At 36.3% G+C, this 22387-nt stretch overlaps 1 protein-coding gene and 1 long non-coding RNA gene across 2 annotated transcripts in view; both read right to left on the reverse strand.

Annotated features, from left to right (window-relative positions):
- Nucleotides 1-7905, reverse strand: part of LOC108312216 — a 20239-nt gene extending 12334 nt beyond the window's left edge. The window contains exon 1 of the long non-coding RNA XR_001828549.2: nucleotides 6509-7905. This is a non-coding gene — a long non-coding RNA (uncharacterized LOC108312216). The remainder of the gene's footprint in view (nucleotides 1-6508) is intronic.
- Nucleotides 1-22387, reverse strand: part of GBE1 (1,4-alpha-glucan branching enzyme 1) — a 265023-nt gene that overhangs the window by 34006 nt on the left and 208630 nt on the right. The window contains exons 13-14 of the mRNA XM_017540010.2: nucleotides 9651-9835; nucleotides 7912-8042 (exon numbers count right to left, since the gene is read on the reverse strand). Coding sequence (XP_017395499.1) covers nucleotides 7912-8042; nucleotides 9651-9835 — 316 coding nt within the window. The remainder of the gene's footprint in view (nucleotides 1-7911; nucleotides 8043-9650; nucleotides 9836-22387) is intronic.

Genomic DNA, 22387 nt, shown 5'->3' on the forward strand with positions numbered 1-22387 from the left:
AAAAAAAAAAAAAAAAAAAAAAAAAAAAAAAAAAAAAAAAAAAAAAAAAAAAAAAAAAAAAAAAAAAAAAATAGCTATTTTAACTGGGTGAGAAGATTTCTCATTGTAGGTTTGATTTGTATTTCTTTCATGATCAGTGATGCTGAGCACCTTTTCATATACCTGTTTGCCATTTGTATGTCTTCTTTTGAGAGATGTGCATTAAAATCTTTTGTACATTTTTAAAAATATGATTAGATTTTTTTCCCTATTGTTTGAGCCCCTTATATATTCTGGTTATTAATCCTTTGTCAGATGGATAGTCTGCAAATATTGTTTCCCATAATGTAAACTGTCTCTTTACTTTGGTGTTTCCTTTGCTGTGCAGAAGCTTTTTAACTTGCTCTGATCTCATTTGTAGATTTTTGCTTTGATTGCCTATGCTTAGTTTAGGCATAAACTATGTCTAAGATTTCAATCTTTAATCAATTTTGATTTGGTTTTTGTATTTGATAGGAGACAGGGGTCTAGTTTCATTCTTTTGCATATGGCTATCCAGTTTTCCCAGCACCATCTAAAGACGAAACTGTCCTTTCCCCATTGTATGTTCTTAGTGCCTTTGTTGAAAATGAGTTCACTAGAGATATATGGATTTATTTCTGGGTTTTATATTCTGTTCTATTGCTGTGCGTCTGTTTTTATGCCAGTGCCATGCTGTTTTGGTCACTATAGCTCTGAACTATAATTTGAAGTCAGGTAAAATGACCACTCCAATTCTGTTCTTTTTGTGCAACATGTATTTTGCTATTATGGGCCTTTTATGGTTTCATGTAAATTTTAGGATTATTAATTCAATGTATTTGAAGCATATCATTGGTATTTCGATAGGAATTCTAAATTTCTTTTTTTCTTGACCTAGCCATGGATTGGTATTGCCATTGGTATATGTTCATTCAGAAACATATTGTTTTATTTGCATGTGTTTGTATAGTTTCTAAAATTCTTCTTGTTATTAATTTCTCATTTTACTACATTGTGGTCAGAGAAGATGCCTGATATAACATATGGTCTATTATTAAGAATGTTCCATGAGCTGAGGAGAACATCCCTCTGCAGCTGTTGAAGTGTTCTGTAAATATTTATCAGGTGCATTTGGTCTATGGTGCAGACTACATCTCACATTTCATTGTTGATTTTCTGTCTGAAAGATCTGTCTAATGGTGAAAGTGGGGTATTGAAGTATCCAGCTATTATTTATTGGGGTCTCTCTCTTTAGCTCTAATAATATTTGCTTTATATATATGGATGCTCCAGCGTGGGGTGCAAATATAATTGCTATATCCTCTTGCTGAACTGACCCCTTTGTCATTATATAATGACCTTATTTGTTTCTTTTTATAGATTTTGTCTTGAAATCTGCATTATCTGATATCTATGAAGCTACTCCTGCTCTTTTTTGCTTCCCATTTGCAAAGAATATCTTTTTCCATCCCTTTAATTGCTAGTTTATGAGTGTTTTTATAGGCGAAATATGTTTATTGAAGACAGCAGATATTTTATGTCTTACATTTTTATCCATTAAACTACCCTATATTTTTGATTGGAGAATTTAGTCCATTTACATTTAATGTTATTACTGATAAAGACTTATTGCTATCATTTTGTTATTTGTTTTCTGGTTGTTTTTTTGCTTTCCTTCTTGTCTTCCTTGTTGCAAAACTGGTGATATGTTTTCATTTCTTGCTTTTTATTCTTTATATCTGTGGTAAGCTTTTTGATTTGTGGTTCTTGTGAGGCTTGCAAATAACATCATATAGCCCACTATTTATAAACTGATGACAACTTAACTCTGATTGCAAAAACAAGCAGAGAGAAAACCTGATAAAAACTCTCCCCTTTAACTTCTTCTTGCCTGTATTTTAACTCTTTGTTTGTATTTATATCTTGTTATAATGTCTATGTCTTAAAAAGTTGTAGTTTGTTCATGCACCACAATTAAAGTCTTACATAGTCCATATTTGTCTGTGCACTTCTTACCAGTGAGTTTTGTGCCTTAAGGTGATTTTTTATTGCTCATTAACGTCATTTTCTTTAAGACTGAAGTACTCCCTTTAGCATTTCTTGTAGGTCAGGTTTAGAGTTAACAAAATCCCTCAGCTTTTGTTTGTCTGAGAAAGTCTTAATTTCTCTTTCATATTTGAAGGATATTTTTGCTGGATATAATATTCTAGGATAAAAGTATTTATACTTCAGCACTTTAAGTGTGCTATGCAACTCTCTCCTGGCCTGTAAGGTTTCCACTGGTAAGTATGCTGCTAGGTGTACTGGAACTCCTTTATATGTTATTTGATTATTTTCTTTTGGTGCTTTTAGGATCCTATCTTTATCCTTGATCTTTAAATGTCTTGTGGAAGTATTATTTGGGTAAAATCTGCATTGTGTTCTATAACCTTCTTGTCCTTGAATATTGATACATTTCTCTGGGCTTGTAAAGAGATATTTCCATTACTATCTGTTTGAATAAAATTTCTGCCTGAATCAATCCCTCTTTTTCTGCATAGTCTTTAAGGCCAATAACTTTTAGATTTGCTTTTTTGAGGTTATTTTCTAGATCCTGTAGGCCTGTTTCATTGTTTTGTTTTTGTTTTTTGTCTCTTACTTTTAGATCCTATCTTTATCCTTGACCAGTCGCATCTTAATTAATAAATAAAACAAGGTAATTTTATTTGGGTTAAATTTCTTTGATGGTCTATTTTGGGCAGTATAAAGACATCTGTGTTGGTATATAAGACCCACCTAGATAATTGAAAGTAATCTCCTCAAGATTCTTAACATAATTATATTTGCAAANTCCTATCTCTTTCTCTACCTCCTCTGGCTACTTTTTAGATCTTGTAAGTGTGCACATCATTATTTTTGATTCTTTTCTCTTTTATCTCCTTTGTGCATTTTCAAATACCTTGTCTTCAAGCTCACTAATTCTTCTGCTTGATCATTCCGCTGTTGACAGACTCTAACGCATTCTTCAGTTTGTCAACTGAATTTTTCAGTCCCAGAATTTCTGCTTGATTTTTCAAAAGTATTTTAATCTCTTTGTCAAATTTATCTGATAGCATTCTGAATTCCTTCTCCATTAAATTGCATTTCCTCGGGCTTCCTCAAAACAGCTATTTTAATATATATATATATATATATATATATATATATATATATTTTTTTTTGTCTGAAAGGTCACCTATCTCTGTCACTTCAGGACTGGTTACTGGTAATTTATTTAGTTTGTTTGGGAGGTCACAGTTTCCTTGATGGTCTTGACGCTTGTTGATATTTGCCAGTGTCTGGTCATTGCATAATTACTTATTGCAGCCTTCACAGCTCAGGCTTGTTTAATATTGATCCTTGGGAAGGCATTCTAAATATATGAAGAATTGTGATCTCACACTTTGGTCATTGTAGTGGTAACTGTATTAAGAGGTTCCAATCTTGTTGACTAACAGAGGTACTACTTTGATGGTCTTGGGTAAGATCTGAGATAATTCACTGGATTATTACGCAGAATCTCTTGTTCTCTTCCCTTACTTTCCCCCAAACAAAGGAGGTCTCTCACTCCATCCTGAGCTATCTGGAATTGGAGGAAGGGGTGATACAAGCAAGTTCACTGACAACACCACTGGGACTGTGCTGGGTCACACTTGAAGCCAGCACAGTACTAGGCTTCACCCAAGTCTCTGGTGACTATTACCTGGCTACCAGTGATGTTTAGTCAAAGGCCAAGCGTTCTTTAGTCAGTAGATGGTACATCCTGCCAGACCTGGGTCTTTCCCTTTAGGGCAGTGTGTTCGCTTCTGGCCCAGGGTAGGTCTAGAAATGCCATGAAGGAGCTATGGTCTGGAACTGGGAACTTTAGAAACCTACTTCGTGCCATATTTTACTGTGGCTGAAGTGGCATTCACATTGCAGGCAATGTCCTTCTCACTTTTCTCTTTCCTTTCCTGAGGCAGAAGGAGCCTCTCTCTCCATGGCCACCACCACCCCAAGGCCATGGCGACCACTGCTTGGCTACTGCTGTTGTTTATTCAAGGCCAAAGGGCGCTTTAGTCAGTAGTTGGTGAACTGTGCCAGACCTAGGTCTCTCCTTTCAGGGCAGTGGGCTCCCTTCTGGCCCAGGGAAGGCTGAGAAATACCATCTAGGAGCTAAGGCCCAAAACTGGAGGCTTTAGGAGTCTGCTTGGTGCTTTATTCCACTGAGGCTGAGCTGTTCCCCAAGATGCAAGATAAAGTTCTTTTTAGTCTTCCCTCTCCTTTCCTCAGGCAGAAGGAGTCTCTTCCCATGGCCAACATATCTGGGAACGTGCTGAGTTGACAGCTGAAGCCAACATGGTACTGGGTCTCCCCAAAGGCCTATGGCAATTGCTACTTGGCTACTGTTGATGTTTACTCAAGGTCCAAGGTTCCTCAGTCATTAGGTAAAGAATTCTGCCAGGACTGAGCCCTTCCCTTCAGGGAATCAAGTTATCTCAAGGCCTAGGGTGGGTCTAGAGATGTCTTCTGAGAGCTGGGGCCTGAAATAGGGGATTCAGGTCTCTGCTTGGTGTTTTATTTTACTGTGGCTGAGCTGGTATCCAAGTTATAAGAAAAAATCCTCTTTGCTCTTCCATCTCCTTTCTTTTGTACCCCATGTCTACTAGCTCTAAGCCCAGTACAATACCAGGATTTGCTCGGGGATTGCAGTCCTGTGGCCTAGACTGCTTTTCAAATTTATCTGGAATTTAGCCTGCAGTGGTGGCTTTAGCCTGCAGTGTACTTTAGCCAGGGTACTTTAGCCGGCAGTGGTGGGTCCAGCTGAAACTCAGGTTCCGAATGGTGGGACAGACAATACCGCTCTGGCTAGGGCTGGTCTAAATGCTCTCTTTGTGGGTACTGGCTGAATTCTGCCCATGTTGCCTTCTGCTGTGACAGGGCAGCAATGAGTTCCAATGCGAAGTCCCACAAGCACTATGTTTTCCCTCCCTGCAAAACACAGATTCTGTTTTTCCATGTTCCACATGGTACTGCCAAGGGGTGGCGGGGGGTTGCTACACGAAATTCAAGACTGCCTTTCCTACTCTCTTCTGTGCCTCTTTGCTTGAAATAATGTTACAATGAGGTACTGTGATTGCTGACCTGATTTTTGGTTCTTATGAAGATACTTTCTAGTATGGATAGTTGTTCAATTTGGTGTTCCTATAGGAGGACAACTGCTGGAGATTTCTATTCGACCATCTTGCTCAAATTTATATTTTCTACTCCCCTGACTGGTTACTTCTCCTGGCTTTGCTATCCCTTGGAATACTACCAGCAGCATTCCTTCAATTGTTCAAAGTGAAACCTTACATTTTCACTACAATATTCCGTGTCCAAACAGATTCTGAGTTCCTTCACAAGAAGAAAGGGCTTCAGATACTTTTTCTATTCTATTGCCATTACTTTAATTCATGCCCTAATTATCTTTTAGGTGTACTGCTATTTCTCATAATTAATATCTATCTTCCAATCGCTTTCCTCATGAAAGCTCCCTTACACACTGGTACATGAGAACTTTTACGAAAGCCTACATTCTTATCAAGTTGCTCTGTAGTCAAAAACCTGCAGCAACTCACTATAAAATCATAGAAAAAAGACTAATTAATACAGCATTAAAATCTTCTATTATGTGATTCCCATCTATGTTTTCAGCTTTATCTCTTAACAATTCTTTCTACAGTCATCATTCTCCAATTAATTCATTGTACTGTCCATTATCTAAGAATAGTCTATGATTTCCAATAGCTGAAATGGCTTTCTTCATTTTTTTCCTGCTATAATCTTGTCCATTTCCCAAGACTAGGTTTAAAAGTCTTTGTCTTAATTTCAGTATCTCTCCCCTACTCCCCTGCCATTAATTTTTTCATTTTCCTTGTCATTTGTTCTCCCATGGACTATTCTTGTTCCTTGTTCTTTTCCATTTACTGAATTAAGACTTACATCACAGTTTGGGTTTTATACATCTCTTTGCCTTCATTTAAGGGTCAAGGACAGTGCTGCAAAGATACAACAAAGACTGCAGTAGATACCATGTATTCTGTAAGTGTGTTTTGGTTTGATTATATTACATTATCAATCATAGAAGGGTTTAGCATAGGAACATTACTTTAGCACTCTGGAGCTGGGAAGCATAATGTACAAATTCCTACACGTTTAGTATTTGGATTTTTTTTCATGGAAATGAAGAGGACATTTGTTTCCCAGAATAGTACTGAACATCTTTGGTGTAGATAACCCATCACATTGATTTATTTGTAGGCACAGAGAGACAGAAAACACAGAGCATTCTGTGGGTTAACTGGGGCATATTTGTGCTATCAGTCACAACTACAGCTTCCTCTCCTAGATGCTCTGATGTTATGTGGAACAGTGACTGGCTGGATGGGAAGAAAGTAGGGAACTCTCTCTCTCTCCCTCAATGTCACTGAGTAGTACAGGGTGGTGACAGATGCTGCAGGGTACTTACTAAAAAGCACTGGCTCTTTTCTTCTTGCTGTCAGAGTAAAAGTCTGTTTGGGTGTCCACTTCATCAAGGAGTATCTTCCTGAGACTTGGGGGTAATTCCTGATTATGCCACTCATAGTAATATCATTCTTCTTCCTAGAAAATTTTTCTGAGAGATGTGAGACCCAATTCTGGTCAATAAAATATGAAAGAAATTTTGCTAGAGAAGTAACTTAATTCTATAAGAGATACACAAAAATTTTGTCTGCATTTTGTTGTGTCTGAAAGTGGGTGACACTTGGAATCATGGCTCTTAACTAATGATTATTAACAGATGCCACCGTTTGGACATTGCTGGCACCCTGAGAATTGAAAGGCAAAAACAATGAGCTCGGAAACTTGATACTGCCACAGTGCTGGGAAAACTAGACTTTGGGATTTTTATTATGTGACAAATACATTTTCCTGATTATTTGGGCCAGCTGAGTGTGTGTGGGATGGTTCTTTATTGTAGCTGGAGACACCCTGACACACAGGACTTCTTGTTGGCAACAGGCATCTTGCTCAGGTGGCAGATGCTAATCATTGCTAGGGCTTCATGGGACAAGCACATTATTTCTATTGCTTGCTTAAAAATTGTGCTGATATGTTGCTAGGTCCTGATTCTGTCATTTTTTTCATGGATCTAGTAACATGTCTTTAAAATATACTGTACAACTCCTTTGTAATAATTATCAAACTTACACTGACTAATGTTTATCTTCTTTATCAGTTTACAAGCTCTATGAGGGCAGTGACTGAATTTGCTAGGAAAATTCGTATATTTACAGAAATCAGTCAGAGCTGGAACAGAGGTGTTCAGTAAATAGGTATTCAGTTAATATCTGTAAAATGCATGAAAGAAGGAGTAAATAGAGACATAGAGAGCATCAGAAACATTCTCTCCGGTTATTTCTATTGCTCACACCTCCCCTTCCTTGCCTTCTTACCAATTCAGGATTAGAAAAGTATGCTGTGTCTTGAGTTTTAGGAGAAGAAACAGAAAAAGGAAGGAAGCTATCATTACAACTACTGTTTGCTCTCTCCCATTGAGTGGAGAAGAGAAAAGGAAACAAGTTTCAGGGGTAACTTACAAAATATTTTCATAAAGTAAAACTACAGTTGTCTCCCGTATTGCTTACTGGATCAAAATATTATTTAAGAAATGTTCAGTTACACTTTTTAAAGCCAAAATGAAGCTTAGAAATAATTCAATGGAACTTAGCTGAGCAAAGACTTATCCACCAACTATTTCAAGTTCTTCATTTTTCAGATGAAGAAAATGAAAGCTTCTGTCGTCAAGATCAATCTTAGTGTTTTTTTATTCTATGATGTAATAAAGAAGTGAATGTGGACCATCACATTCACTGGTAACAAAAAGGATATTTCCCTGGCAGTGCCGTTCCAATTCGGTAGTCAGTGTAGCTCTTGCTTGGATGGAAGTTGAAAATGAAAAGGAGACCTGCTCTTTCAAAGGCAATAATCTTATTACCTTCATGTTTTTCACTCACATGGGCCTGCAGGAATTAACACACATGTTACATTTAAATAATATGTAGATGCTGCTACAAGTACATTATTTTTCATCTTTGCCAATACTCGGTTTATTAAAACAAAAAAAAGTATTTCAGAACACTATATTTTTTTGAACATGTTGCCATTTTGCTATAAACTCTGAGCCAAAAACAATCTCTAAAATTGCTTAGTGGAGTATGCAAAGCTCACCAGACACTTGGCAACTTCATTGCACAAAAAGAGGAATAGTGTTGTGGCTCAGGTTTCAGGTAAAACCATGGCGTGTGTACATACTACCAAGTGTTTGGTTGTATATAGTAGATCTACTTATAAGTGAAGTTTTTTAAAGACTTTTTTAATCTCCAGCTTAATGTGGTTAGGGACATCAAACCACTTTTCAAAATTTAATGCAACATTGTTATTTTAATGTAGTTTCTGAAATTATAGTTTTCTTAAACATTTTACATTTTTACCCAACTTTGTCAGATTCAATGGCAACCTAAAGTCAATTACGATACTTTTTTCTTAATAAAAAGATAAGGTCTGAAAAGAAATTACATCTGTAAAACCTCTTCTTTTATTCATCATCATGTATTTACAGTTGGCTCTGAAAAGCCTTTGCTTTTTTACCACCACTGTCCCTCAGCCCCCGGCTCTGAGAGGACTTATTGCCATGCATATCAGCAGCACCACTCTTGGTAATTTAGAAATGAGAACTAAAGCTCCAGAGTAAACAGTGTGCCTTTTGGTATTCAACATTGTTCTTACTGAAAAGGAGCATCATTTTGCTCTCTCTTCTGGAAACAGCATTACTAATAAACGTGATTAGGGCATTTGTGTCATGGAGCAAATCTTACTGAATATATAAATACCTTTGTTTAGCCATTAAAAAAAAATCATAGACACCGAAGTAAAAACCCATCAACAGTAATTTCCAACAGCCCCAGTATAAACTAAATGGATTATAACGAACACATATTACATGCTAATTTTTGCAAGGAAAAAAGAAGCCTGTATAAAATTTTCACCTGTTAATTATGTTTTCTAAAACTTGTTGAAAACTGAGATATTAATTCCAGAGGACAGACAGGCTCATGAAAAATACAAAACAACATGCAGGTAAAATGGCATCTATTGAAATGACAAGTTAGAAACCAGTAAAGAAGAGAGAGAGAGAGAAAAAAAAAAAAAAAAAATAAAGAAATCTACATGTTGTCAAAGTAGCTTCTTTATGACAGCATAATTATTTACATAAAAAAAAGTGGTGAAAACAATTAAGATGTTTTCACAGCAGTTTTTAAAGTGCGTTCCCTGTAGAGCTTTTATCATTTATTTTAACCAATAAAAATACAAATTACAAAATTTAAACAATAACAACAACAACAACAAAAAATCCAGCAAAGTAAGCAGGGTATTATGTTTAAGATTTTCATTATCAATTGGAGAGACTTCAGTGACATGTTTTGACAACCTCAAGTATGTTATAGGACACTACACACTGAATAATAATGTGCTGTTTGAAAGATCTGCATATAGATTTCAACTGGTTGCCATTCGAAGCATGTACATCATTGGTGACTAAAACATAGCATTCACAGTAAAGAGCTTACCTGTGGGGCTGAAAGCCAACCAAATCTTTCTTCCAATCTATTCATATCCCTGTCAAAATTATTTAGGAACTTGTAGCGAAGGAGGTCATCATCAGTTAAATGAAACTGCCTTCTGGCATAATGGTAACTCTCATTATTTCCTTTTCTTGGGAAGTCTAACCATTCAGGATGCCCAAATTCATTACCTGCATTAAAAATGAAATGCAAATATCACCCTGTTACATTAGAATTTCTTACTAGTAATACATCAATAATTAGGTGTTTTTTAAAGTTTTTGAAATTCAGTTTCAGCTATCATTTACTAGGCCTGTGTCCTGTGGATGACGTACAGGTCTAGCTTAAAAACAGCAGAGTCTAGCACAGAAAATATTACATTTGGACCCAGGAGCCCAAGGTGCAGCTTCAGTTTGGCTGCTCACTACTTGTTGCACATCTTGGTTTCCTCAAGCACAAACTGAAGACAATTATCGATATACTTATTTTATTTCTAAAATAATCTCTGAGATCTCAGGGTAATTTCTGAAATTTCTGTTTCTATAATCTCTGAAATCTGTACAATGCTTGACAATTTCCAAAGGCTTTGTATGTAAGTTATTTTTTGATCCTCAAAGGAACTCTGTATTATATTCATTTCACAGACAGGAAATCCAAAGCTCTGGGCAGTTAAGGGCTTTGTCCAACTTCGCATAGTGGGCAAGCAACCATTAAAATTTAGTTCCACTGATTAAAATCCAGTTTTTCCTACCACATCACATTAGGAAAATATCTTCTATATCTCAGGTGCAAAGGAAACTCAGGTCATTAATTTTATTATTAATTTTCTGTATTCTTTTTTAGATCTATTTATTACTATTAGATGTATACCTTTCATTTCAAGTGTGGCTGAATGCTTATGCTGATTCTTCTGTGTGTATAGCTGAGACGCCTGGGTGGGGATCTATATAATATTATTTCTCACTATAATGATGAGAACCAGAAACCCAATAAACTTAAAAAATAAAACAATAACAAATACATAGTTTCCATTTTGAGAATCGATTTTAGATATTATTCGTCTAACCAATTGGTTCTTATTGTTGCTCTGAAGTTCAACTTCTATTTTAAGCCTTCTTTTCTTTCCCTAAAAATTAAATACAAAAATTTTCTTTCCTGTGCTAGAATTAATTAATGCTGTGATTTTCTAATTAGTGTTACAATTTCTAATTAATGCTGGAAATTTCTAATTAATGCTATAAATTTCTCCAATGAGTTAGAAAGTATCATAGCCAATACAAATGTGTCCTACTTCAAATAAACTGTATATTCATATTATAATAAATAAAAACTAATAAGCAAGGATGTAATTCAAAATGATTTATGGCAGAGGTGCTTTAAATAGTAAACTTTGCAAAGAAATTCTGCAATTTACATTTAATTTTTCAGGACCACATTCATCCAAATAAAAATATCATCCAAATAAATAGGGCTATAGCAGTTTCTTAAAAATTAAAGTGTCTACAAACATTTTGCTCAATTCAAATTTTAATTTAAATTATAGTATTTCTTATGTTGTCCACAGTGTGTCATAGCAGAGAACTGACTTTATGAGGCTATAATTACTTTAGGATGCTTTAAATTGATACAAGGAACTTCCCTCTGCTACATTTAAAAGTCCTGCCTAGGTCTAAAATCTGATTCGTATCAGCACAAGGTATACCCATGGCACAGCTTACTCCTTCAACCATAAAACTAGCAAAATAATGTGCCTCCAGAATTGTATTTGGAGCAATCTTTACTAATAATGACAAGACTTCCAGTCTGGGAACAAGTATATGTCCACATACCAATCCAAGGACTAGTGGGATTTTAACTAGTGGATGATTTACGAGAGACTAGAAATGCCATGAGGTAGCTATAGCATATTACCCTACAAACTGGATCCAGGCTTCCTATAGGCAAAATACTTTTCTTCTGGCACAGCTACGGGTCTCTGGGTTGATCCCAGTATTAATAAGCAATTCCTTCAGCCCTCTTCCATGGAGGCTGTTACATCATTGTCATCATGATTAACGCAGCAGCACATGCTTAATTTCTGTTTGTTATGTTTCCGGCACCATTGCAAGCATTGCACATGAATTAACTCTATCTTCAACAATTATCTAAGGTAGGTAATATTATTATTTCAATTGTATAGATAAGGAAGCTGAGGCAGAGATGTTACACAGTAATTAAGGAGTTGGGCCTGTGAACCCAGACAGTCTGGTTTCAGCCCCCTGACTCTTAATTTCTACTACAGCAGTTGCACAGAAGTAAATTCCATGGAAATACAGGGCCAAGAATGACCAATCTCTCATACCTGGACCAAGATTCCACGCTAGTGGAATGACATGCACAAATGCATCAGAATGAGGTTAGATGTAGTGAAAAGTTCGGTTTTGCCACAAAATAGCACTTGTGGTGAGTAGAAAAGGTAGGGCTATTAGGATGAACTTTATAAATTTTGTACCTTATATTGCAGGCATTATGGAATCAAAAGCTATTTTAAAGTAGGGAAATGAGAATTTCAAATGTGTTTATTATTAAGATATCTCTGGTACACCGTGGTAAAAAGACTGGATATCAGGGGACGCTGAATGGTAGGAAAACTGGTATGGAATCCAACATATAAGAGATGATGAGATGCTGTGGGAATAGAGAAAAGAATGATGGATTCAAATGGCATTTCTGAGATGGAAATAATAATATTTGATGACTGACTGAATGGAGACAGTGAGGAAAAGGAATGTCGGAAGGCAATTTTGAAGTTTTGAGTTCAGGAAACTGAGTAGTGACAGCATTAAGTACGCTAAGGGAAATGATGATAGAAAGTTTGGGGTAAGAAGATAATGAGTCCAGTTTTAGGCCCGCTAAATTTAACACCTGAAGAATACGCCGGCATCTGTGGATTTAGAAGAATGATAAAAATAAGGTACTGAAACACAAGAGAGAACTGTAGGTGGGGAGAAAGAGTAATTTGTAAAGCTATCATAAGGAAAGACAATGACAGTCATCAGAGAAAAAGGGCCACAGCCAGCACACCAAGAAACTGAAGGCAGAAAGAAGCCTTAATGGGGAAGACTGAGAGCAATGGTGAAGGGGACATTAAAAGAAAACATAGAAGGCTAAGAAGATTCCCAAGGAGGGTGGTCAGTAGCGTTAAATGCTACCAAAAGATCCTGAAGAGTGTTTTCCAGCTTGGATTCATTCTCTCCACCACATTCAGGTAACACCTATCAAACGGTGAAGGACATGAACAGATACTTTTCAGAAGAAGACATGTATGAGGCCAACAAACATATGAAAAAATGCTCATCATCACTGGTCATTAGAGAAATGCAAATAAAAACCACACTGAGATACCAAACTAATGCCAGTTAGAATGGTGATCATTAAAATATCTGGAGACAACAGATGCTGGAGAGGATGTGGAGAAATAAGAAGACTTTTATATTCTTGGTGGGAGTGTAAATTAGTTCAACCATTATGTAAGACACTGTGGCAATTCCTCAAGGACCTAGAAATAGAAATTCCATTTGACCCAGCAATCACATTACTGGGTATATACCCAAAGGATTATAAATCATTCTATCATAAAGACACATAACACACGTATGTTCACTGCAGCACTGTTTACAATAGCAAAGACCTGGAACCAACCCAAATGCCCACAGATGATATACTAGACAAGGAAAATGTGGCACATATACACCATGGAATACTATGAAGCCATAAAAAACATGTCCTTTGTAGGGACATGGGTGAATCTGGAAACCATCACTCTCAGCAAACTGACACAAGAACAGAAAATCAAACACCACATGTTCTCACTCACAGGTAGGTGCTGAACAATGAGAACACATGGATACAGAGAGGGGGACATTACACAATGGGGTCTGTTGGGGGGGAATAGGGAAAGGACAGCAGGGGCTGGGGATGTTGGGGAGGGATAACATGGGGAGAAATGCCAGATATAGGTGACGGGGGGATGGAAGCAGCAAGCCACACTGTCATGTATGTACATATACAACAATCCTGCATGATCTGCACATGTACCCCAAAACCTAAAGTACAATTAAAAAGAAAAAGTTCATTGACTCAATGAAAAAAAAAATGCTACCAAAAAATAAAATCAAAAATAAGAACTTGCTACGCAATCTTCCTTCTGATACAGAAATAAGATGGTGTAATGCAATGTTTTTCAATTTATATTACACTCTAGACTCACCAAGGAAGGCTGTTAAATGCTCTTCTTACGGTGGTTTGTTATAGCAGCACAAACTAAGACAATAAGGACTGAAGAGTGGCATAATTATGAGTAAACAGGTAAAGACGTAAATTATTTAGAAGCATATAAAATACATAGTGTGGGCTCAAAAAATATTGACTTCTATTATGTTTTATTTTTCTTTTATTTATTAATTTATTAAGAAATGCACTCATAGAAATATTTTTTAAAATCACAATTCAACACATATACAGATATCACAAAATAATCCCTATTTTTCTTTTGATAAACTTTGTATTTATTTTTGTCTATATCCGCAGGTGTACATCTATATCTATATCTATATTGATACCTATACATACATACATGCATTCCTAACTCTCTGCATACCATCTACCTACAACTTGCTTTTGAAAAAAGATAGACTCATAAACTATTTTTAAATTTAAAATGAACATTTTGTATATCAATAAATTTGCATCTCTATGATGGTATTCCATCCATTGTGGACCATGTAATGAAATTTTATTTAATCAGTCACCTTAAGTTAGTAATTTTGACTTTTTCTAATATTTCCATGTTATAAAAGATCACCAGTCTTTTAAATGTATCTTTGTACACCTATCTGATATTTCCCCTAACATAAACTGAATAGCTATAATATCTGCTCAAAAGTAAGCAGCAGATATTCTAGGATAAAACATTTCCCGAGTTTTGAACACTACTGATGATTCAAAAATACAGGCACAAGTTAGTAGATTGCTCCTGAAAATAATTTTCAACACACAAATTATATTCCTTAATGCAAATGTTTAGGATTTTACTTTAAAAGTATTTTTCTTCATTAAAATTTAATGTTTCATTTTATTGGCCTCTAAGATATATCAATTTAAAATATTCATTTATCATTTCAATACCATATAATGGTATTGAAAACCTAGTAAGCATTAGTAAGAAAATTCATCTGGGGACTACCAGAGGTGGGAGAGAGAAAGCAGGGAGGGCTGAAAAACTACCTGTTGGGGCACTATGTTCACTACCTGCGTGATGGACATTCATACCCCAAATCTCAGTGTCATACAATATATTCACATAACACACCGGCGCATTTACCCCTGAATCTAAAATCAAATTTGAAATTATTTTTTAAAAGTAATTACTTTTTAAATGGAGATTTAATTACATGAGGTTAATTTAAGTACTTGGAAAAATCTGAAAAAAAGAAAATAAGCACACAAAATATTTGATAACTCAAGATTTTGTTTCTCTTTTAACTTTTACTTCATTTATCTTTTTCAAGTATAAATTCACTACTTCAAAGAGCATCCCAAGAAGCATATTCATATAATAGGTAATATGAAATTAAATTTCTAAGTTAGAAAATAGAGCTTTAATTTAAAAAAAATTCAAATAGGGTAATGCTTCTATTTTATTAGAAAATCATTTATTAATCTCCATTAGACATTTATATTTTCTGAAAATGTTCCTTCAGAGAGGTGTCTTTTTAAACTGAAAAATATAGAAAGTTGCATATAACAGAGACAGAAAAATTGTATCAGTGATTGTAGTCAAAACATTCTACAGGGTGGTTCTGAATGTTTTCTCTGTTGGAAATGAGCTGACAAGGGGCAAATTAAGTTTAATGTAGACAAATGCAACATTAAATTTCATATTTGGTTCAAAGCCATAAACACAAGCATAAAATAAATGGAAGCAAATCACAGAAACACTTTCAAAGTGACCTTGGGACAACAGTGAACCATTCTTAAGGCTGAAGAGAGAAAACTGGAAAATGCCCATTAGTATCTTACACTAGCTCACAGCTCACAAACCTAATGAAGAAAAATACTACCATTAAAACAAGTTAAGAATGTTTTTCTCAGCTATGTTCTACAAATTATTTAGGATATATGGCAGTACTTGAGACAGTTCAGTGAAATACGGTGACACAAATGAGCCTATAAGTAAGGGCTGCTGTGTATAAAAATGGATCAGAAATCTAAATTTATTCAGGTGATGGAAAAGAATGTAACTTATTTTAGTATAGATGAATTTCACAGAATGAAAACAATATGATCTGAATCAGTATTTGAATTTAAGCAATATATATACATTCCTAAATTACATAAGAATATGAGAGGTATACATAATATATTTATATGTTCCTCAATGAAGGCAACAGTTGTTCACAATTTGGGGTTCATGCATTTCTACTGATTTTCTAATATTTTATGCAAAATGCTGTATGTATGTTCACATGCATTTTTTGGAGGAGAGAAATGTGATCTTTGGATTCTCCAGGCATCCAAGGATTAAATGTATTTGTGAAAAAACCATTTACTATATTAGAATGTCAGCAACTAGAAGAATGGGTCACAAGTAAGGGCTTTTAAGCAAAATAAAAAAGAAAAGTAGAAACCTAAATTAAAGGGAGCATTTTTAAAACTGTTGGCTGGTTTATTCAACAGATAAGAGGCTTAGAAAAGTCACATTTAAACTAACTGTAGCGCACAGCAACGACGGTGACACTTGAGAACAATACTTCTGAGTCTAAAATACAAGTAATCTGGCACTAACCATCAAAGCATGATCGTTCTGCTCATTAAATCATGATTATGATCAGTAGTGTAATACACAGAAAGTGCCTCAATTCAAAATGAAGGGAGGATAATTTTTTGAGCCATCACTTGGGATCCTTTCTAAGAGAATTTACAGCTCATGTCATGATTCATTGCATTCACTATAGTAACAGAACTGGGTGCTTCTAGAAATCATAAGTCTGGAAACTTTGGCTAAACCTTAAAATCGGGAAAGCAGGTGACTAACATTGCTATAGTTAATGATTCTAAAAAAGTCTACCAAGTTTCTTCTCTCTAGTTCCATTTCCTGTTTACACAGCTTCATTCATGTTTGGTTAATTGTGAAAAACCTCTAAGCACAAAATTCCTACTGGGACTCCTTTTCCTGTAATTAACTTTTTTGCTGTTTGATGTAAAGATGCAAACTATAAATTGACAAGAAGTCAGCTGGTACAGTGATGAAATTCAAGGCAATTCACTAATAAAAAAGCCCCAGCTCTGTTAGCTGAACATTTTGATTAGCAGGTTTGTGTATTTTGTTTTTCTAAAGTGTAATGCATACTAATTTTACTCAGGAATTAATTAAAGTCTATCAAAGCCTCCATGCTGTGGATGTTACATAATTTGTTATTGTTCCCAAGTTAACATGTATATAAAAATAATGTATAGTCCTAATGAGAATATAAAAACCTTAGCTACTACTCCTCTCTACCATACTAAAGACTAAACTTTAAAAGAAAGTATCTATTTTAAAATGAAATTATTTGACTTTTCTTTGGTATTGAAGTGAGTATTTAACTCACCAAAGTGTGGGGCACAGCACAAAGCAGTTTTTAAAATCAGGGCCTGTGATTTTTCTTTTTTAAAAAAATAAACTTGCAATTACTGCCCTTTCTCCCTTTGATACTGATCAGGACGGCTATGGGAAGGGGCCACATCTAATGTTTCTCTTTCATTCTCCACAGCAAGCTCCAGGACACTGTACCTGCAACACAGCCTCCTTAAATATTTGTTAAGATAGGATGTTTTCCTCTACAACTGTTAAATGTCCAATGTAATTTCTCTGAAGGCACAGAAACAAAATATAGTGATCAGATCCAGAAGATGAGGGAAAGGATGACATGCTAGATGAGGCCAGCAAAACAGAACTCAGTGCTCAAGAGAACAGGACTTATCATTACAGTCTATCACAATCTCCCTGTTGCCTCTAGACTGCAAATAGTATGTAATTCTTCGTTGATATCAAGCGTGTATGTGTGTGTGTGTGTTACGTGTGTGTGCATGCCACTTGTACATCATCAGTCCACTCTTATCTATGGTTTCACTTTCCATGAGTTCAGTTGCCCATGATCAACTGTGGCCTGAAAATATTAAATGGAAAACTCGAGAAATAATTCATAAATTCTAATGCATGCCCTTCTGTGTAGCATGATGAAATCTTGTGATAACTTCCTGCATCCCACTCCAGATGTGAATCATCCCCTTGCCCAGCATCTCTGCATTATCCACTACCTGCTCATTAGTCACTTGGTAGCCATCTCAGTTATCAAATAGACTGCCATGATACTGCTGTGCTTGTGTTTAAGTCACCTTTATTTTATTTGGAATGGCTCCAAAGCACAAGTAGTAATACTGGCATATTGTTATAATTGTTCTATGTTATTATTAATTATTGTTGCTAATCTCTTACTCTGCCTAATTTATAAATAAATCATTATTATAGGTATGTATGTAAAGGAAAAAAAAGTGTATACAGGGTTCAGTACAATCTGAGGTTTCACATATCCACTGAAAAACATACCCCAGTGGAAAAGGAGAGACCACTGTGTACACATACACACACACACACACACACACACACACTTTAAATACACAGACCCATACGCACTTAAAGTGTATGTGACAGTCCTGATGAGAATATTTAAAACAAAAAACAAACACCTAACTCCCATTCCTATTAACTGTACCAGGTTTGTCAGAGGTGTCTGAACCAGAGCAACTACATCTTCAACAGGGCTGGGTGAAATAAGGCTGAGACCTGCTGGGCTGCATTCCCAGACGGTTAGGCATTCTAAATCACTGAATGAAACAGGAGGTTGGCACAAGACACAGATCATAAAGACCTTGCTGATAAAACAGGTTGCAGTAAAGAAGCTAGCTAAAACCCATCAAAACCAACATGGTGATGAGAGTGACCTCTAGTCTTCCTCACTGCCACACTCCCACCAGTGCCATGACAGTTTATAAATGCCATGGCAACATCAGGAAGTTACCTAATGTGGCCTAAATGCAGGAGGCATGAATAGTCCACCTCTTGTTTAGCATATAACCAATAAATAACCATAAAAATGAATGACCAGTAGCCCTTAGGGCTGCTCTACCTATGGAATAGCCATTCTTTTATTCCTCTACTTTCTGAATAAACTTGCTTTCACTTTACGAACCCACCTTGAATTCTTTCTTGCCTGAGATCCAAACACCCTCTCTTGGGGTCTGGATTCAGACCCCTTTCTGGTAACATCTTTCTGACAACCATGGAAGGAACAATATTAAGGAAACCCTCAAAACAAAGGCTAACTTTCAGTAAGTGATGGGGTCCGGTAACATCTTTCTGGCGACCATGGTAGAAACAATTTTAAGGAAATTCCTGACCCAAAGGTAACTTTGGGTAAGTGGTGGAGTCCAGTAACTTCCTTCTGGCAGACCACGGAAGAGATGAAACTGAAGAGACCCCCCAACTCAAAGGAAAACCATCTGTGTGCATCAACTGGCCAACTTCGGGTAAGTGGGGTACATATACCCGATTAAAGAATGGGATTAGGTTAGAGGCCCAATTTAAGGGAGTCAGGATCTCTCCTAAGATAGGTGATGGGGAAGAAGGCAGCAAATCACACTGCCACGTGTGTACCTATGCAACAATCTTGCATGTTCTTCACATGTACCCCAAAACCTAAAATGCAATAAAATAAATTTAAAAAAAAGACAGGTTTAAAGGCTTCCCTCAATAAAATGCAAGGACCCTTGACTGAACTTGGGTTCGAGGGCCCTCATAGGAAGATTAGAGTCCTTCCTAAGATTTAGGAAGTTAGAAGACCCTCTTAGTAAGGTCTCTCTTAGGCTAAGAATGGGGTTGGCACTATGGGATGTTAACTGCTATTCTCTTTGCAGTTATCTGCCTTGCAGTCTTTGTTGACAGTTGTGGGTGACAGAATTAGTCACATGCAGGACCATGGGACATGAGGAGCTTTTTCCTTCCCAAAAGGGGAAACTTGATAATTTTCCTCTTTGTTGCAGTTTGGCCATCAGGGCTGCGATGCAACCAGTTGGGTCACTGGGGCCACTCAGGGAAAGGGAACCCAGAAGCCTGGCATGCCAGCAAAAAGATACTTCTAGCTTCTCTCTCTCTCTTTGCAAACTGGCTGAATAAACTGTGAAAATCACTGTTTGTCTTCTCTGTAAAGTTTTAATTAATTGGAAAAAAAGATCTGTGAGGCTAATCTTAACCTGTAGTGAAAGTCGTGTACTTTGTGTGTCTTTCTGTATTGTTCTGTCATAAAGAGGGTTACCTTAGGATAGAATGCTGGCCTAGGACCTCATAAGCCTGCTGCTCAAGATGGCCCAGAAAACTGGTCAGTTACCAACTTTGCTACAGGTCCCTGAAACAAAACTGGATGAAGTTCTCCTCTCCTCTTGTTCTACATCCTTGGGAGCTTGACCTTTTAACCACATGACATTACTTTCTCTTGGTCTCTGCCATCACAATGGCTGCCTAGGTTGAGGGTTCAATTCCCAGCTTAGGAAATGAGTCCTTTCTGGTTTGATATTGGAGTGACCTTTGCCATTTTTAAATTCTATTCTCTCCAGGAATCGTCTTTGGAGTAATCAGTCTTACAACCAATATTTGGCTCATAACAGGTTTTTTGTAGAGCACAAATTGATCCTTTAACAAAAAATTGTAAGGGTTATAAAAATTGTAAGGTTTATAATAAGTTTATGAGAATGTTACCTTATGGTCAAACATTAAAATTGGGTAGATATGTCTGAGTTTTATTAAGAAATGGTTTTAACATAAGTAGTATACTATGTATAGATGAAATGTGGCTTATGTGCTATAAAAATCATACAGGAAGCATTGTCAAATGTGAAATAGTGTTTGGCTTTCTCTAGGCTATGTTGTATAAATATGTTATTGATATGTTCCAAAATTAAATAAAACTCCTCTAATTCTAATAGGACTTAGTATATGTTGTTAGTAATTGCTACATAAAGTCATCATATGCCACGAAGGTAACCAAATTTCTTTGTCAATCATATATTTAACTGTGGCTGCCCTAAAACATTTTGTCATTCACAGAAAATTGTTGTGCTTTTTCAACACAGTTTAAGTTGCATCTCTTCAAAAGATGGTCTCATAATCAGCTATAGGACTTTCATAAATGCTCTTAAATGTAGTTTTCTGATAACTTTCAATAACTTTAGAAGAGAGGAAAAACTTTAAAAGCTCCCATGGAGAGCTGAAACATTTACAACTATCAGAACAGGAGTAAACTGTATGGACTAAACTAATATAAGATTAAAGAAACCTTTTTTGATATTTTGCTTAAAATATCACTGATCCGCCCGGGCGCGGTGGCTCAAGCCTGTAATCCCAGCACTTTGGGAGGCCGAGGCAGGTGGATCACGAGGTCAAGAGATCGAGACCATCCTGGTCAACATGGTGAAACCCCATCTCTATTAAAAATACAAAAAATTAGCTGGGCATGGTGGTGTGTGCCTGTAATCCCAGCTACTCAGGAGGCTGAGGCAGGAGAATTGCCTGAGCCCAGGAGACGGAGGTTGCGGTGAGCCGAGATCATGCCATTGCACTCCAGCCTGGGTAACATGAGTGAAACTCCGTCTCAAAAAAAAAAAAAAAAAAAATCACTGATCCTTTGCTTTCTTTTTGACAGTCAAGGACACTACTTTTAAGCTATTTGCACCTTTTAACAAGTAAAGTATAATCCTGTGAACAAAATTTGGAGCATATTTATTTCTCTCTACCAAATTTCTCCAGAATTTGGAAACTATTTGCAACTATTCTTTTATCTTTTTTTTTCTTTTTGAGGTGGCATCTTGCTCTGTCACCTAGGCTAGAGTGCCGTAGTGCAATCTTGGCTCACTGCAACCTCCACCTCCCGGGTTCAAGTGATTCTCCTCTCTCAGCCTCTCAAGCAGCTGGGATTACGGATGTCTACCACTGCACCTGGCTAATTTTTGTCATTTTAGTAGAGACGGGGTTTCACCATCATGGCCAGGCTGGTCTTAAACTCCTGACCTTGTGATCTACCCTCTTAGGCCTCCCAAAGTGCTAGCATTACAGGTGTGAGCCACCATCCTGGCTGAGTATTCTTAATTTATGGCAACATAGTTATTTGCACAAGTGAAATAAGAATCTGTTTTCTTTTGTAGCAGGACATAATTGGAGAAACTGCTTATTTTACCAAGGCATTGACTGGAATGGGATGCTTTCCTTTAAGGAATCAAACTTGACTTTAAAGTCAATAAAAGCCTCTTGGAAAAGCTGGCCTCATATCTTGTCTATACAGTCTCTGTACAGGGTTCTTGACCAGCGATAAGCAAAGAATGTTACTTTCTGATAGGCCCAGGAACCCCAAGCTATCTTGTGAATTCAAAAGTAGAGAAAATTATCCAATTCATAGACATTTGAGGGTACAAACTTGTGGCTGGGCTCAACTTTTTTTTGAAAAAAGTCTTCTCTGAGATTCCTTATGGAACAGAGTTCCATCAAAGCCAATTAAAAAGTCTATATGAAAACTAACTATTCTTGCTGTAGTTTATAGAAATAAACAGGCCAAGCATAATAAAGCAAATCAGTCTTACCATAATTTGTCTGTAGTAAAACTGGGAAATTGGAG

Source organism: Cebus imitator, unplaced genomic scaffold, assembly GCF_001604975.1.
Source record: "Cebus imitator isolate Cc_AM_T3 unplaced genomic scaffold, Cebus_imitator-1.0 Scaffold7, whole genome shotgun sequence".
NCBI classification, from domain to species: domain Eukaryota; kingdom Metazoa; phylum Chordata; class Mammalia; order Primates; family Cebidae; genus Cebus; species Cebus imitator.